This window comes from Takifugu flavidus, chromosome 6 (assembly GCF_003711565.1).
Source record: "Takifugu flavidus isolate HTHZ2018 chromosome 6, ASM371156v2, whole genome shotgun sequence".
In the NCBI taxonomy this organism is placed as follows: Eukaryota; Metazoa; Chordata; class Actinopteri; order Tetraodontiformes; family Tetraodontidae; genus Takifugu; species Takifugu flavidus.
In genome coordinates, this window is record NC_079525.1 from 7,781,877 (window position 1) to 7,799,144 (window position 17,268).

The 17,268-nt window shown below is 43.9% G+C and overlaps 3 protein-coding genes and 1 long non-coding RNA gene across 6 annotated transcripts; 2 read left to right on the forward strand and 2 right to left on the reverse strand.

Moving 5' to 3' along the window:
- The first annotated feature begins 480 nt into the window (after positions 1–480).
- On the forward strand, positions 481–2,393 carry LOC130526784 (SUN domain-containing protein 2-like). Its single transcript, XM_057034696.1, has 8 exons — positions 481–551; positions 650–739; positions 819–886; positions 1,099–1,200; positions 1,291–1,390; positions 1,613–1,728; positions 1,808–1,978; positions 2,184–2,393. The coding sequence occupies exons 5-8, from the start codon at positions 1,300–1,302 to the stop codon at positions 2,391–2,393; spliced, it is 588 nt and encodes a 195-aa protein (XP_056890676.1). The 5' UTR covers positions 481–551; positions 650–739; positions 819–886; positions 1,099–1,200; positions 1,291–1,299.
- Positions 2,394–3,028: 635 nt separating this feature from the next.
- LOC130527423 (B-cell receptor CD22-like) lies at positions 3,029–8,332 on the reverse strand. Of its 2 annotated transcripts, XM_057035931.1 has the most exons (12): positions 8,191–8,332; positions 6,865–7,215; positions 6,369–6,572; positions 5,792–6,103; positions 5,475–5,681; positions 5,035–5,292; positions 4,703–4,963; positions 4,313–4,573; positions 4,104–4,182; positions 3,869–3,932; positions 3,468–3,671; positions 3,029–3,383 (listed from the first exon to the last, which is right to left on the reverse strand). In XM_057035931.1, exons 1-11 carry the CDS (start codon positions 8,243–8,245, stop codon positions 3,471–3,473), a joined length of 2,253 nt encoding a protein of 750 aa, XP_056891911.1. In that variant the 5' UTR covers positions 8,246–8,332; the 3' UTR covers positions 3,029–3,383; positions 3,468–3,470. The 2 variants fall into 2 exon arrangements, with proteins under 2 accessions (XP_056891911.1, XP_056891910.1); XM_057035930.1 differs by having other exon boundaries at positions 3,029–3,671.
- A 4,189-nt stretch (positions 8,333–12,521) lies between these two features.
- atpv0e2 (ATPase H+ transporting V0 subunit e2) lies at positions 12,522–17,169 on the forward strand. 2 transcript variants are annotated; one of them, XM_057036189.1, is made up of 4 exons: positions 12,522–12,760; positions 13,555–13,602; positions 14,124–14,230; positions 15,209–17,169. In XM_057036189.1, the coding sequence occupies exons 1-3, from the start codon at positions 12,657–12,659 to the stop codon at positions 14,215–14,217; spliced, it is 246 nt and encodes an 81-aa protein (XP_056892169.1). In that variant the 5' UTR covers positions 12,522–12,656; the 3' UTR covers positions 14,218–14,230; positions 15,209–17,169. The 2 variants fall into 2 exon arrangements, with proteins under 2 accessions (XP_056892169.1, XP_056892168.1); XM_057036188.1 differs by having other exon boundaries at positions 12,524–12,760; positions 14,124–14,222.
- On the reverse strand, positions 13,951–15,189 carry LOC130527569 (uncharacterized). The gene is made up of 2 exons (XR_008951071.1): positions 14,535–15,189; positions 13,951–14,404 (listed from the first exon to the last, which is right to left on the reverse strand). It is a non-coding gene; the product is annotated as an uncharacterized LOC130527569 (long non-coding RNA).
- Positions 17,170–17,268: the final 99 nt, after the last annotated feature.

Here is a 17,268-nt window from a genome sequence, read left to right on the forward strand (position 1 = left end):
GGATGAAATACTGATCCAATTTCTTGATAAAAACACTTGTAATAATCCTGTTTTCTCCTTTGATCGCGTGACTGAAGCTATGTAAAAATGTATTTGTCACAACTGTTATTATTAAAAGAGAACGTAACAATTGAAAACCTGAAGTGATCATTGATCATTGATCATCAGGGGCCAGAATCTCCAACTCTATTAATCTCACAGGCCTTTTTCCTGCTCTAGATCTGATGATGTCTCCAGTCCAATGAGGTGTCATGTTTGTGTGTTTCAGTCATGCACAGGGATAGTCCTCACCCACACGGCCACAGCTACAGCATCAGGTCAATAACCATGCCCACACAGAGGATCTGTTATCGCGAAACACCCATCAGGTAACTGACCCTGATGCGACGATGCACATGTGTGTACACACTGATGGAATTACCTCTGTGTGTGTGTGTGTGTGTGTGTGTGTGTGTGTGTGTGTGTGTGTGTGTTTAGAAAGAGCAGGAAGTCCCGGATATCCCACGTCCAGGCAAGCGTGCAGGACTCCCCTCCTCCATTGTTGACTGAATGTTCGTATGCTAACTAATAAAGGACATCTCATTTCCCAGCCCAGAGCTGCTCATTGGGACATGTTTACACTTACAGGAAATGTTTGTTGTCCCTGCAGTTAAAACAAGAAGCCGTCCTGTGAAGAACGTCTTTGCTACTCTCCTTCTCCTCCTCCTCCTCCTCCTCCTCCTCCTCCTCGTTGCTTTATGTAAGTGGTCAAACTTTTGTTCACATCGTCATTGAGATTCTTCTATTGTATCTTCATGAGCTTCTGTTCTTGGTTCCAGATATTTGGTTCTTCTTCCCGCTGTTGGACTCACTTGACTATCCTCTGATAAATCTAAGACCCATACATGTGAGTTTTGAGCATGTTTGGATTTGGGTTTTAAAAGCCTTATTTACTAACAGCACCTTGATTTTGAATGAATGTTTCTATTATTCACATTTAAGCTGGTACTGATGACCAGAGATGCACAGATTTAGAGTCACATTACCATGCTAACTATCTCAGATAGCCCAGACATGTCTCCTGACAACAATTATACAAAGCTGGTTTGCTTCCTGTAGCAGAACAAAGAGTGTGAACACCCTCAGCAGAGGTTTGAAGATGACAGTATTACCCCAGAGCCTCATCAAGCCATCGAGGAGCTGGTCAGGAAACTTGTGCAGGTAAGTCAGGTGGCAGATTAGACTGTCTGATCTGACTTCATCTGTCTGTGTGCTGGCTTGTGACACCTGTTGATGTTAAACATTGATCAGGAGCACGGCATGCTGGCTCAGATGAACAAGATACAAGACTGTTCAAAGTGCCGACTTCCTTCTGCAGATGAGATGGCCGACTTTGCCCTGGAAAGTCAAGGTCAATCACATGACACCTTTGCACTCAAAAATCTTAGAAAACATAGGCACAAAACAAAGTCCTTTTAAGAGTGTACTAATGTATGTGTGTGTGTGCCTGTATGTGTGCTTATGTGGGCCTGTGTGCCTGGGTGTGCCTTTGTGTGTGTATGTGTGTGTCTGCCTATGTGTGTGTCTTTGTGTCTGCCTATGTGTGTGTCTGTGTTTGTTCTTGTGCATGAAGGTGCCAGCGTGATCATGAGCAGGTGCTCCCCAACATACACGTCTACCTCAGCTCGTCTGACCCTGTTTGGAATCCCCCTGTGGCGCCTCTACAGAGGTCCACGCACGGTCATCCAGGTACTGAGTGCCCTCTTTGGTTGCGAATGTTCATGTGTGAGCTTCCTTCCTGACAGCCATGCCTCTCACTCTCCCTCAGGGTGCCCTGATGCTCCCAGGTGTATGTTGGCCCTTTGTTGGGTCAAAAGGGACGCTGGGCGTCTCGCTGTCTCATCCCATCAGAATAACGCATGTGACGCTGGAGCATGTATCGCTCTCCAACTCCCCAACCGGCGAAATCAAATCTGCCCCCAAAGACTTTGAAGTCTATGTGAGTCCAGACTATTCTTAACTCATAACCATCTTGTGCTACATGTCATCTGTTACATCATTCTGCATTTATCTTCCTGACATTGAAACCATTCTTGGACCAGTGTGGTCGCTGGTCTGGTGCATTTCCAACGGCATTCCTGATTTTCAATCCCTCAGCAGCTGTGACTAGGATTCCTTCTCATCTAGCTTTGATTTACCTGCAGGGCATCAAGTCCCAGCCAGAAGAAGAAACATTTCTTGGAAGCTTCATGTACGACTGCCGTGGAGAACAATCGCAGACGTTCACCCTGCAGGATCCCACAGAGAAGGTGTACGATGCCGTGGAACTCCATGTCCTATCCAACTGGGGTCAGGAGGAGTACACGTGTTTGTACCGCTTCCGTGTCCATGGTCACATTGCACCAGTGTCCTGATTTTCATTCATTCAGCTGTTATCTTTTTACATTTGATGAATATTCTAGTGTCTCCACAGACGTCTGTAGAGGAGTCAGTGTCTCAGCTTCATAAATAAATCACTCAAGAGCTCTGCAAGAAGTGACTGTTCCTGTCTGTTGTTCTCTGAATTGCTAAATCCAAAGTGATCATTCAGGTGTAGACAAGGGGAAGGTCTGATCCAGCAGAGGCCATGCCCACCCCTACTCAGTTCTGAGCAGCTGGTCAGTCACGATTGAATTACTCTGAAGGTATTACAAAGTGAAGCTCAGGCTGGAGATGGAACAAGAGGAAACACCTCTAGAAACGAGCTCACGAGGTTTCACAGAGATACAAACCAGAGCAATCGGTGGCGTCACAGGTGATCAATTCATGGTGATCACCGCTGAACACTGATGTCGAGGTAGACAAGTTAACGTTCCAGAGATCCCAATGCAATTGGGTTGATTTTACCACATCAGAAGGAATCTTTGCTCGCACCTCAAAGAAAACATTACCTTATCTTCCCGTCAGTTATTCGATTTTCTGTTACCTGTAACCTGTGATAAGGAGCGAATTCAGTCCAGGCACCAGAGTCCAATTTCGTCCAAGACCGAATTAAACTGTACACGTAAACTTATCGAAGGTAACTGCACAAGAATTTTTGTAATAAAGAAAAGGCTTTAAAAGGAGAGGGGTTAGACTTATTGCATTACTGAGTGAATAAATGGTTTCACAGAGGACATCTGTGCTACAGAACTATGATTTTTCAATAGCATGCTGTTGGTTTCCATGGAGCCAGAAACAGAAAAAACGAAGAAAATATAGAGGATTAAGAATAAAGCAAGAAATTGTGACATGAAAAAAAAACCTTTGCTGTTCTTTTGAATGTTTGAAACTCCACACAAAACAAAATCAATCATCAAATGTCCATGAAGTCTTTGCTGACTGTGCTGGACGACACACAAAAATCGTCTCGGTCATCTTGACTTCTGCCCAAGTAGAAAGAGAGAAAGACTTATTCTTAACCTGCTTCCTTTCTGTTTGGACGTGTGATAACTGATTGTCTGAGTGACCGTTTAACTTTGATCCATCACACAAGTGTACTCAGTGCTGTCCTCGTCTTCATCCGTCTGTCTGTACCCATGGACTGGTCTGATGTTTGAGTACAGCACATCATTCTGGTCAAGATGCAGGTGGATGCTGGCATAGTGCAGCGCCTGATCCTGATCCTGGTCCTGATCCAATTCCAGGGTTGCCGCAGTTGGCCTGGACTTGATCTGTCAGGACAAACCGAAGAGCAACTAAAGTTGGCTCAAGATTCTAACCCCTTCCCCCCCCCCCCCCACAACCCCCCCCCCCCCCCTTCCCACCAGACAGCTTGTGCTTCTGTGCTATTAAGACAAAATACACAGCATCATCATGAAGCTACATAGAAACTACAGAGGAATCTTTTAACCAGTACTCGTGGTCTCACCTGCACTCTAGTCTGCAGTGGTTTTCGACATTTGGTCGGTTTTTTGACGCACATTTTCTTCATTCTAGACATTAAAACAACAAATGTAATGTAATGTTTCCATAGCAACTCAAACAGCCCGCTCCACTTTAAATAAGGGAAGAACTCCTATGAGGTCACCATTAGCATCTTTAGAGATTTCCAAAAGAAACCAAACAAGGTGAATCACGTCTGGGAAAGCAAGTCGTCCACTCACCTGATCCACAAGAGAGTGAGGAACAGTGAGAACACCATGGCCACAGAGACAATTCCAACCACGATCAGCTTGGTCACATCTGGACAGTCAGAAAAGAAGTGATTCAAATCCAAATCTAGTCTAATCCAAATCCTACATTTGCTGCCTGAATACATTTACTGTTATTCTCTCCAATAATTAAATGAGAAGAAACCCTGAAAATTCCTGACCTGATGCAACAACCAGATGTAAGCTGGATGTCAGGTGTCCTCTGGTGTTCCAGACTCGACAGGAATAATGTCCACTGTCTTCAGCTCTGACATGAGTGATGGTGAAGTTCTGCTCTGAGGATTTTGGTGAGTTTTCACCCTCCTTGTACCAGCTGTAATTAGCTGCTGGGTTAGCATCAGAGCTACATCTCAGGGTGACTGTAGTGTCCTCCTCAACCTCACCAGGGGAACTCACTGACACTGAGGGATGTCTCGGTGCATCTGGGGAGAATACAGCAGTAAAAATAGACCAGGACACCGTACTGCTCACTGCTGCGTTTATATTAACGTATAATGTGAGAGACAGTGGTCAGCAGTGAGCTCTGAGAGTGTCTGGTGGTTCCTACTCACACTGGATATCCAGGAAGAGAGCTGTGGAGTTGATCTCTCCGTATTGATTCTCAGACCTGCAGTGGTAGATCCCTCCATCCTCAGACCTGATAGAGGTGAAACGATAAACTCCCTCCTGCTGGTGAGTGAGTGTTTGGTTCTCCTTGTACCAGCTGTAATTAGCTGCTGGGTTAGCATCAGAGCTACAGCTCAGAGTGACTGTAGTGTTCTCCGCTACCACAGCAGAGGGACTCACTGACACTGAGCATGACTTTGGAGCATCTGGAGAAGACAGCAGACTTCAGCCTGAGAGGAGGTCCTGGAACTGCAGAAGGTTAATTGTTATTACTCACACAGCAGTTCAACAGAGACATATCCTGACGTCTTTGATCCGAACTGGTTCTCAGCTGTGCAGTAATACTCTCCACAGTCAGAGGCCTGTAGAGATTTGATGAAGAGCTGCGACTCTTCACTGACCAGCATCTGGTTTGCCCTGAACCAAGCATACTTTGCTTCAGGGTTAGCATCAGAGTGACAGGTCAGATTTACAGAGCTGTTCTGCACGGCACCACCTGGAGGACTCATGGTCACCAAGGGAACTGTGGGAGCATCTGAAGAACATCAAGGAAGTTCAAGACCTGAGGTTGTGAATATTCCTACAGATGATTTGACAATATTTCAGCAGTCAGCTAGCAAATTGACTAGATGGTTGATGGTTAAATTTGATTTGCCGGCTGTGTATTTAATCAATAAACAGGAGATGCTGCAGCCTTGATGTAGGTGATAAACTCACAAACTGGTTGAGAACGATGGGTCTGGTACCCACAGGAATAACTGTTCATAGGCCAGACGTGACCTCTGTAAGACGCAGACTTTTCCTCTGGAATTATTCTGTCATTCTCATACCAGATTAAAGGGAAACGGTCTTGGAGACAACTGCTGTGACAAATTAGCTTCAGACCAAAAGGAGACAGGAACACCTGAACATTTAAATCAGGGTCTGTGAAGATGGAAACAGAACCAGCAGATTAGTTTAATGGCTACTGAAAACACCTTTAAAAAATAATCTTATAGTCGCCTATAAAAACAACGGTCGAGGTTCCTTAGTACCTGTGACCGTCAGGGTTGTTCCAGGGAGGTTCTTCCAATTATAGCTTGTGATTTTGAAGCGATAATTAGCTGAGTCATTCTTTTTCAGGTCTTTGATTCTCAGAGTGGAGCTTCCAATGGGACTAAATACCTCAACACGACGTCCATACTGGGGGTCTGCAGTGAGGTCTCGATGGTGTTGAGGAACCTCAAATCTGTACCAGAAACTAGATGAGGTTCTCTCATCGTAGTGGCATGAAATATCCACTGAGGAACCCTTGAAGGTACAGATGCTCCTTTTAGTATATGTCGCGCAGTACCAATCATTGACACCTAAACACAAATATGGATATTGAAATAAAGTAAACTAATGTAACTCAAACATACAGAACACAGCATAAACATAACATGGGGGGCAGCAAAATGTGTTTTAGGTGGACATATGTTCCATTTATGCAACTGTGGCAGAAAATCTTTAACCTTCCTGAACATGGGTAAGCATCCAGGCCAGAGCCCCATAACCAGCTCTGGGTCACATGACGGGTTTATGAAATGTTCTAAACAGACTGAAAACACGATCCTGAGGGTGTAAACTCACACTTCAGTGGTGAAGGAAAATCCTCGTGTCCTTTAACAGCACAGGAAATGAAGTCTGAATAACGAACATTTCCTGAATAGTATTTTGTTGGTGATCGCTCAACTTTTTCTTCATTCTTGTACCAGATGTAGGAAATCGGGCCCGCCAGATTACACTGGCTCTCACAGATGTATTTTTTTGTATTGTATTCCTTTACCTTAAGACCTGCAGACATCAAACAAACCAGGTGTTCACACAGGCAACATGGCTTCATTGGCACCCCCAACCCCCCTGGATGTTTTCTCCTTTTGCTGCTTTTACACATGGAGCATGGACAGTGTACTTTTGTCTTGTTCTGGCCCAGAGCCTGATGCTGCATCTGTAGTGATGAGTAGACTAGTCTGGTGTCTCTGCCTGTCTTTGGGTGGTCTCCAGGTTAGTTTTCTAACCATCTCCTGACCCAGTCATCTTCTCTCTGAGAGCAAATTCTTGTGTGTGCTGGTGACACCAGTCTTACCTGTGACTCTCAGGCTGACACCGGGCTCACCAGTGTATTTGCCAGTTTCCATATTTGTTATGAATCTGAACTTGTAGACATTGGAGTCGCTCTCCCGCAGCTTCCTGATAATCAGAGAACATTTGTTGCTGTGGCAGAAATATTCCACACGACCTGCGAACTGCGAGAGCGTCCTCAGATCCACGGGCACATTGTCCTCCTCACTAATGAACCACAGTCTGTCCACCACTGACAGACCACGTTGCAGATGTGGGTAACTGTAGTTGCAGCTTATTTCCACTGTGGAACCTTCTGAGGCACAGATGTTAGATGAAGGATAAAAAACCATCCAGATGTTCTGACTTCTAGTTCCTGTAAAAGTAAAGAAATCACCATCGAACACCAGATCAAGTATGAAAAGGTTTTACTTTCTGTTTCTGCCCCTGACTGAAGCTCACAACAGCCACGCACGTCAAGTGGATCTGAGTGGTCCATGTACAGAACCGTGGGGAACCTCAGTCTTTGTGGATGATTTGTTTTTATAGGAGAGGTCATATGACACACCAGAGAGTCAAATCCTATAAAGCATTAAAACTGGGGGACACGATGAAGTAGATCCACAAACTCACAAATAAGAAAGTAAAACAATGTTGCGAAGGTGTGATAAACGCTCGTGAACGCCTGTTCATGGATACACTAACATACATGAATGCCTATTTATGGATACACTAACACACATGTATGCCTGTTTATGGACACACTAATACACATCAATGCCTGTTTATGGATACATTAACACACATGTACGCCTGTTATGGACACACTAACACACATGTATGCCTGTTTATGGACACACTAATACACATCAATGCCTGTTCATGGATACACTGACACACATGTATGCCTGTTTATGGACACACTAACCACATGATCGCCTGTTTATGGATACACTAACACACATGTACGTCTGTTTATAGACACACTATCCACATGCAGGCCTGTTTATGGACACACTAACACTATGTACGCCTGTTTATCGACACACAAACATATATGAACACCTGTCTATGGACACACTAATCTCCATGTATACCTGTTAATGGACACACTAACAAACATGAACACCTGTCTATGGACACACTAATCTCCATGTATACCTGTTAATGGACACACTAACAAACATGAACACCTGTTTATGGACACAATAACACATATGAACGCCTGTTTATGGACACAATAACACACATGAACTGCTGTTTATGGACAAGCTAACACTCAGAATGTCATTGAATCAGCTCATTAAATCAGCTTTTCGACCGAAGTAATAATGTTGATGTTCTACAGTACCTGACAGAACGAGGAGAAGGATAACAAATCCATTTTCTGCTGCTGCTAAACTCATATTTGGTCCAAAATCAGCCTCAATTTGCAGAAATAAAGAAGTAGTCTTGAACAATTATAGAACTGCATAAATGCACACACCCACTTCCTCTTTTCATTATTAATAGTAAATGTCTTGAACATCCCCATGCTGAAATCCCCAGAATAAAAAATTTGCATGTTATTTAATCTGAACTGAAAGTTCTTCCTGTTGTGGTGTATCTGCAGTGTGAGACTGAAGAGAAAAATCAAAATAGCTAAATCTTTAATCAAAAAGTTTTGGAGTTTAGAACATTTTCTATGTCTGTTAGCATTTTTTATGGTGGCAAGTTTTGGCAGTTGAGGTCAAAAGTCAGTGACCTCTTTCTCTGGATCATCTTTGAGCAACTCTTGAATCTCCACTGGTAATTCTCACTCACTCTCACTCACTTTCTACCGCTTGTTCCTTCACTGAGGGTCGCGGGGGGACTGGAGCCTATCCCAGCACAATGGGCGGAGGCAGGGTACACCCTGGACTGGACCTTCAATCCACGAAGGAAAAGGTCTTACAATAGTCCAATTGGGTGTAGCCGGGGTTTTCCGAAACAGACAAAAACACGCCAACGCTGGCCAACCGTGAGAACAGTCCATAAATAGGTGGCTTGATTACCGATAGTCTGCAGGTGCACCAGTCCCCGGCACCACCTGCGGCTGAGGCATGGCTCCACCACGCCCCCCGCAGGAGAAAACCTGCAAAAGAGTTCCCAGAAACTGGGAACCTGACAAAATCACTCCTAAAATTGCACAAAAACTTTGTATTTTTTTTTCACCAACTCAAAGCAGAAAAGCTCATCATCAATTTTGTTCTCAAAGAAAAAAGTGGAGGATTCAGCAGGTGACCCTCCACCTAACGGGATCTTCCTCCACCTCTGGAACCATCACTGGATCCCTTTAATCTCTCTGACTTGATCTTGCCCGGAGCATCTCCTTCTGTGTGCCTCAACCTTAAAACCAGGTCTTCCCCCTCAAGCAGTCCTTTGAAGTTGTGAGGACCAGATAAAATGCCATCACTTTGCTAGTAGGATGGAATTTACTCCTCAGTATGTAGCAAGTACAATAACACACACAGGGGACTGCAGGGGAAATGTGGTCTGGATTTTTATCAATGTGGACATTCTCAATAGAACAAGTGGAATGGACTGAACGAAGAGGCACCAAAGGGCAGCAAGACCAAGCACAATTTGTGGCATCAGTTGCCAGATTGATTATTTCTTTAGATTACTGATTATTCTTTTTCCTGAGCATTCTTTACAGCATTTATCAAAACTTAAAATTGTTATTGGTTAGTTTATGTTTAGTTTGTATTGGTATGATGGATCGTCACTAGGGGCACCCTCCTGGGTGGGTCAATGGTCTCTACTGGACAATGGGAAGAGGAGATGGGTGAGACAGGAGTGCAGACAGGCCAACAGATGGAAAAGTTCATTTTCTGGTCTGAGGGCCAATTTCTGCCCTCATGATTGGATCTAGAGAATAAAGAGGTGAGAGGAGCAGCTTTGTGTCAGTGTTGGTGCAAATGTATCTCCAAGAGAGAGAAGGATGAGAAGGACCCTCAATGCTGCTGCTGGAATCCAAGATTCAGCTGTGCAGAACTCAACAGGTTTCTTGTTGTGGGGAGAAATGAAAACTCAGGTCATGAAACAATGGCTGCTGGTCAGGACCACATCTTCAGAAACAGAAATGGCTTCAGATAAACCTGCCATCAAGGGACAACTGGGTCATGAAATTACAAACAAATCAGTTTGTTGGAGAAGATCAGCTTCTTTAGTTTGAGGAGGAAGATCATCATCTTCTGTCCTGGTCTTCATCAGTGCTGAATTCTGGGCTTTTCTTCACATCTACTAACACATCTTGGCAGCAACTGGTGCATCAGTGCTCACGAGCTTCCTCTCATACTGATCAGGAACTAAAATAAATAATGAGGAACATAAACTCTCATCTGAGTTGCTCTTCCTTTTTGACATGAGCTGATGCAGCTGTTTCTTCATGCTTTGTGTGCCAACATGATTATAAATGTATAAAAATCTCACCATGTATTTTAGACAGAACTGGTCTTTGGGAGTATTTCCAGTGTGCTGAGCAAGATCTCTGAGAAGAAACCTTCCTCCATCTGTCCCTCACATTTGTTCTTCACTGTTTTGTCATCTGACCTCTGTCCCCCACTCATCTACAACAGTTGGAGCAGCAGAAGTGGTGCGGTCAAATCAGGACTGTAGTCTTTTGTCATCTTTGCAGTTGGTCTGACTGTAAAAAACATCTTCAGGTTTGTAGCTTCAACTGAGAAGATCCTACATGACAGTTTAGAATAACTTTAACAGCCTGGATTGGCTATGGATTATTTCATCTGTTTTTATCACAGATGAAGGAGGAGATACTGACCTCAGATGTGTTTAACATGATGATGATGATGATGATGATGATGATGATGATGATGATGATTGTGTTTGAAAGTCAGCTTTTGACCTTTAATCCCATCAGAGGACATCCACCGCCCTCTTGATGGACCTCTGGTTCAGTAAGGGTAGCTGATTCTGCTCCACACACCAGCAACTGGGGGACAGTTTCCATTAACTGAGGCCAACAGAGGTCGCTGCTTTGTGCTCATTTAGCATTAAATCTGTATCAGCAGTTAAGGACAACTACTGAATTGTTAATTTGAGGTCTGATCACAGGAAGCAGGGGGAGCAACTGGATGAAGGTCAGAGGTCAGATGTGTCTTCTGGTCACCAGTTTAAACAACCCTCAACATGTAAGTGAGGTGAGACTGTTGAAGAGATCCAACAGCAGCTTCCTCTCTTCTTCTGTCATCAGGGTTGAATCTGTCTCCAGAAATTGACCTCCTCTTCCTCCATATCTCAGCGGCTCCAGTCACTTCCTCCTCCTGAGGAAGAGGATTTTAGGCTCAGCAGGTCGAAGAGCCGCAACATACCGGTAATTCAGGATTAACTGTGTGTTTTAGGTTGACTGTAAAGAGAAGACTCTGGTTCCAGTGGTGACGTCCTTCAGTGAGACACCAGCCTAGATTAGTTCTCACGCTCTTGTTCAGGCTGTGACTCTTCAGCTCTTTACCAACCCAGCATGAACCTATAAACACTGTAACCTCTTAATATTGTGTTTATTATCATTACTATCCAAGTAAGATCTCTGATCCGACTAGACTTGTTAGGGTTTTCTTGAATATGTTTTGCCTCCTCTCCAGAAGGCTTCTTCCTCTCCAGAAAGCTTCTTTAGTTCTAAACTCACTGAGGGCAGAGCTTGAAAATATAGCCATCATTGCTTTGCTTTGGTCTTGGTGTCCTGTCCTTCAGGTGAACTAGGTTTTGTCTGAGTGTGTTGGAGGGTTTGAACCACACTGAAAGGTCATGTTTCAGCAGAATTCTCCTGAATTTTTCTGAAACTCCAGACAGGGGATAGAAATGCTGTTGTGTTTGTTTCTCTCATCTTCTTTGCTGGGGTTTGCTTTCTGGAGGTCTTTGTGAAGGCTCAATCTGGGTAACCACATGTTTTGAGTGGTGTTTTGAGATTATCCTGTTCAGTCTTCATCCCTTGGGTTGTGGTGGGTACTTCTTTAGCCCTATGTTACACCCAAATTGTGTTCCAGTGGGTGTTGAGAGTCAAATTGGAAGTACTAATCTGTGTGTGTGTGTGTGTGTGTGTGTGTGTGTGTGTGTGCAGAAGGGGGGGGGGGGGGGATCTGTAGACCTCAATGCTAAGGTTTCAGTCCTCCTCGATCTAAACTGCACAGTCAAGAAATGCCAGACTGTCTTCTTTTACATATTCCTTCGTGAATTTGACGTAATCCTCTGTATTGCTTAGGTGGATTGAGAATGCCTCCAATTCTTTTCTTTGTATCTTGACCCAGGTGTCATCCACATATCTGAACCAGTGACTTGGGACGGTTCCTATGAAGGATGTTAGGGCTCGGTTTTCAACCTCCATGAGAGATTGGCATCGATGGGAGATACTGGTGAATCCATGGCACAACCATGTTTCCGCCAGTAGAAGGATATCATTGCTGCCATTTAATGATAATAATGTTAACGCTAAATCATGATTGTTGTTATCTTTTCAGATCTTTCTCTATTATATCTGCAGAAAAGATCAAATAAGCCCAAACATATTCCACTCATCACGGACGCGCAGGCGCGCACATGCGGTTGCGGCCCAGTTAGACCATGCGTCCAATCCCCGAGCTAAATACTGATTGAAAGACAAATCCACCAATCACAAGAGAGTCTGTGCTGTCTGTGGTCCAATTAGATGCTGCAGTCACTGGTCAGGGCGGGGACTGTGCTGAAGCGACGGCTAAGCCCAGCAGCCATAGATGCGCTTTATTTTTAAAAGAACAAACCGATATTATTCACTCCTTTTGCGTGTTTCTGCGGATTGTAGCCATGGTGTCTCACTCTCTCGCCCTGCCGATGATTTGCTTCACCACATTATGGGGGCTAGTCGGGGTCGTGGCTCCTTTTTTGGTGCCTAAAGGACCCAACCGGGGGTAGGTATTTTAGCCTGAATTAACTGCAAGTAACGGCGAATAGTTGCCTTTTAATTTAAATACAAAACTATATCTAGGCCAAATAATGTTGGACTTTACTCGATTTGAGCACAGGTGGAGGTGAGGAGGCCCTGCGTGGCATCGGGCATCCGTCCATCCTTTCATCCGTTCGTTCGCTCGTCCATCTGTCCGTCCTTCCATTCATCCATCGTCCACCTTTCCATCCACCCCCCCCCCCCCATTCATTCACCCACCCATCATGGCTGTCATCAAAGGTTCACACTGATCTCGGAAACATTAAAAGGTCTTCTCGGCCTTTAAGCTGTTTTATTTACAGTTAAATTCTCTTAGCACATAAAAAAAATTCCATTGCTATATTTATTGTATTAAACTGTTTAATTGTGTTACTGTGGCACTGAAATCACTATTTTTTTAAATTAAAACGTTAAAGAATATAATAAATGTCTGGTCTGATTAAAAGAAGAAACCCCTGAAACAAACCCAAAATAAGGACCAAATGAATCCATATTTGTTTTATTCATGTTGGACTCTAAATTGTTTCATTAATTCTTCCATAGACATAAGTGTATGGATTTGGATATGAAGAGAACCTGCTTTCACCCAGGATGGAGGGATAAATGGATGGATAATAGAGTTATGAATGGTGATGAATGGATAGATTAGGAGAGGCAGCTGTAGCTCTGAACTCTAATGATGGCAGGATCATTTTCCTTTTAACAGGTTTTTGTTACTTTTATTAAACGGATGTTTTAATGAAGCTGGTCTTTTTCCAGGGTGATCGTCACCAGTCTCATCCTCACAGCTGTCTGTTGTTACCTGTTGTAAGTAGTCTCCACCCTCTGTCTTCTTATTCTTTTCAGCTAAATGCAGCAGACTAAAGTTGATTGAAGATTTCTTCCTCAAAAAGATGTTTAAGTAAAAGATGATAAAATAAATAAAGGTTATATAAAAGCTTGTAATATATACACACAAAATCTAGTAAAGAATTCTGCAGTATTTGTTATTTAACTTTATTTTATTCAAACTCTTTTAATTTAAATAATTGTATATATTTAGACCAGAAGTAATTGTTTCTCTCACTGGGGGCGCCACAGTCCGTTTACCAGCTAGTCACTGAGTTAGTTCCTCTGAATTTTAATATGGATGATGGTGATGGAGAAGAATTCCTATTTCGCTCATTTTATTTATTTTTGGTTTAATCGGTTGTGATAATCAACATTTTTCTGTGGGTTGACCTTCAGGTTAGCATCAGGCAACGCTGATTAATATTCTATTAATAATTTGCTTAGAAACGTTCCTGCGTTGATGCATCACCCTCCTCTTCCTCTCTGTCTTTGCCCAGTTGGTTAATAGCCATCCTGGCCCAGACCAACCCTCTTTTTGGCCCTCAGCTGAAGAACGAAACCATCTGGTATCTGCGCTACTTCTGGGAGTGAAGCAGGTGAGCTGGTGAGGACAGATTAGGAAAAACCTGTGGTAGACCTCCTCAACCTCATGACCTCACCACCGTCATCACTTCCTCACCCTCATCATCTTAATCTTTCTCATCAACTTCATCTCCCTCATCACCCACCTCACCTTCATCACCCATCTCACCTTCATCTCCCTCATCAACTCCTCACCCTTACCTTCTTCACTCTCCTCACCCTTCAATACCCTCAGTGTGTCTGGCAGATCACAACAGATCATCTGCTAAATCTTTCATGGCCTTATTAGATGTTTCCTGATGGAGAAGAAATCTCACCCTCATTACCTCCTCACCCTCATCACCTCCTCACCCTTACCTTCTTCATTCTCCTCACCCTTCAACACCCTCAGTGTGTCTGGCAGATCACAACAGATCATCTGCTAAATCTTTCATGGCTTTTTAGATGTTTCCTGATGGAGAAGAGACCTCCTCACCTTCATTACCCTCCTCACCCTTCTTACCTTCATCTTCCTCATCACCTCCTCACCCTCCTCTTCCTCATCACCTTCATTTCCTGATTTACTGTAGATGTTTCCTGAGGGAGAAGAGACTAACAGTCAGTGTTGACCTGGAGAATGTTACTTTTGTCTTCCTCAAACTTTTCCTGAATTATTTTTCCATGTTACAAGTTCATCTTTAACCAGGATATGATCTAAATTTCATCATTTTCCTGAATAAAAGGCTCCATGTTGACAGCTCATAATGGTAGAAAGAGAATAAAACACTTTAAGATCCAGCTAGGAACCAGAACCACTGGAACTCTCTGGCCTGGTAATGTTGATGTGAACTTTAATTGAGTCCCTCTTGTCTCGCCAACTCTCCACTTGTCTGAAGAGACATCCATCTGTGATGGATGACAGGAAATATAAATCTGGGTACAAAAACAGCAGCTGAATAAATGAAATAATAATTGAGCAAAATTGAACTAACTAAAAAATGTTTATTCTTTTCTGTTTTAGGATCCATGCATCCCATCACTTCTTCCTCACCAATCACTGGACTCCAACCACCAACCCCCCCCCCCCCCCACACACACACGCACACACACACACACACACACACGCACACACACACACACGCACACACACGCACAGCATCTGGAATCTGTCAGGATTCTGTGTTGTTGCGTTTTAAATCGGATGTTTTGTGCTGTTGTTGTGACATGAATGAGCTCCAGTGAAAGTGTGACGTCATCTGTTAAGAGTAGATGTTAATCTTCCACCCCTCTACTGTGCAATCCTTCTATACTCTTTTATTTTGTGGTTATTGATCTTTTTTTGCTGCCATCAGGGATGATGTTTATTTATTTGGCCTGTGAGTGCTGATGTAAGCACACTGTAATAACCCTTGCGTCCACACGGCCTTGTTATATAACTGTTATTATCTGTGATGTAATGCTATGTGTGAGAGAGAGAGGTGTGTGTGTGTGTGTGTGTGTGTGTGAGAGAGAGAAGAGTTCAGTACTGCGAGTGTTTGGACCGAGGCCATGAGAATCTCCCAGAAACGTAAGCGTAAAGAGCGATTCCTTGCACTTCACACCACAGCCCACACTCACCTCCTGCTCGGCACTGCAGAGGTCCCTGTTGCCATGGTGATCTTGTAACCCACTCGACCCCTTTCTGATGGAATCCTGACTCTGCCTGTGCACAGATGTGCTGTTGACTGGGATCTGAGTGAAACGTTGACGTATATGTCCAAACTTCATTCTGCTGCTCAGCCTTCATGTTCTTCTCTGAGACAAAAGCAGGTCCTCAGTCAAGTCCTGTTCTTACTGTTCAGTTCCTGGATGAAATGCTGAGATCACATCAGGGACAGATGCTTCTGTCTGGGTGTTTCATCAGGAAATAGTGGAGAAGATTTTTGTTCTTCTCTACACCATAATCTGCTGGTCAATCTGTGCGGTGGCGTTCTGAGTTAAGGCCTGTACGATTCCTTTCAAGGCTGAATAAGCCACCCAGACAAACAGGACTAAGCGATAACTCCTGAGTAGTTTTGTTGTCCCATTTGAAGCCAGATGTGAATGAAACATTAAAGTTGAGCACTGATGAAGGTGACAACAAAACCAGAACATGTGGGATGATGTCAACAGCTGGTTGTTTCTCTTCATTCTGTATCTCCCTGACAACAGACAGACAGTCAGATGCTGTGTTTGCCCCTAAGGTAACAGTTACAAACATGAATGAGGACAGTCCTTGGTGTTAATATCTGGTAACAAACATTGACAAGGTGCTGCTGGGATTTTCCTCCACCCAGAAGCTTTAAGCGTTTAAGCCATGCCCCACTACCACAACTACACTTCTCCCGCCTCCCTTTCTCCCATGCCCTTTCTCCCTCCTCCTCTCCTTCTCTAAAACCACTTTGCTTCAGCCAAAAATAACCAAAATCAATATACAGCTACTTTTTAGAAAGACCAAATTATGTTGTATCTCTTCCTCTATCCCTCTTTGATAGTCGTGGTGGTGGCGTGCATCTGAACAGCTGCATTTTCTCACACCAGAGTTGCTGTTGTCAGGATGGACTTTGCTGTTTTCCCACCGCAGTCATAAATCTCAGACGGACTCTGAGGCAACATCATTGATTTCCAACTCTGCTGTTTGAGGTTTGGGAGCCTGACTGGCCTCAGTTTTTCATGCCTTTTTTCACACCAGAATGAGTGTCCGGAGGATTTTCCTCCCCCAGAAATGCCGGAGGAGAAGTGACCTTGGATGGTTGCTCTTCCTCTGTGCAGCTCCTTTGATGTCGGCATCAGTGTCAAAGTAGAGATGGATTCATATCCTGTGAGAAGAGTCGCCATGGTTACAAAAACACCACTCACTCTCAGAAACGGGCTCCTGTGCTGTCTATGACCTGTTGATGTGATGTAAATTATTCTATGTGTTTCACATGCTGAATTAAAACTAAAGGATGTGCGTCAAACTCAGCCATGCTGCTCTGTTGTTCTAGACTGTCCTGCTGCCTGAAGGACCAACTTATGACACAGCTGCACCTCTGAGCACTTCACAAAGATTCACCACACCAA

What these genes read in the sequence shown, in the direction of transcription:
- LOC130526784 (XM_057034696.1), top strand. Translation starts at nt 1,300, where the DNA reads ATGCTGGCTCAGATGAACAAGATACAAGACTGTTCAAAGTGCCGACTT. An exon ending in GTCCACGCACGGTCATCCAG is followed by an intron (nt 1,729 to 1,807) that starts GTACTGAGTGCC and finishes ACTCTCCCTCAG; the next exon opens with GGTGCCCTGATGCTCCCAGG. An exon ending in CCAAAGACTTTGAAGTCTAT is followed by an intron (nt 1,979 to 2,183) that starts GTGAGTCCAGAC and finishes ATTTACCTGCAG; the next exon opens with GGCATCAAGTCCCAGCCAGA.
- LOC130527423 (XM_057035931.1), bottom strand. Translation starts at nt 8,245, where the DNA reads ATGAGTTTAGCAGCAGCAGAAAATGGATTTGTTATCCTTCTCCTCGTT. An exon ending in CCTTCTCCTCGTTCTGTCAG is followed by an intron (nt 7,216 to 8,190) that starts GTACTGTAGAAC and finishes TTACTTTTACAG; the next exon opens with GAACTAGAAGTCAGAACATC. An exon ending in TTTTCCTTCACCACTGAAGT is followed by an intron (nt 6,104 to 6,368) that starts GTGAGTTTACAC and finishes ATTTGTGTTTAG; the next exon opens with GTGTCAATGATTGGTACTGC.
- atpv0e2 (XM_057036189.1), top strand. Translation starts at nt 12,657, where the DNA reads ATGGTGTCTCACTCTCTCGCCCTGCCGATGATTTGCTTCACCACATTA. An exon ending in CCTAAAGGACCCAACCGGGG is followed by an intron (nt 12,761 to 13,554) that starts GTAGGTATTTTA and finishes GTCTTTTTCCAG; the next exon opens with GGTGATCGTCACCAGTCTCA. An exon ending in GCTGTCTGTTGTTACCTGTT is followed by an intron (nt 13,603 to 14,123) that starts GTAAGTAGTCTC and finishes GTCTTTGCCCAG; the next exon opens with TTGGTTAATAGCCATCCTGG.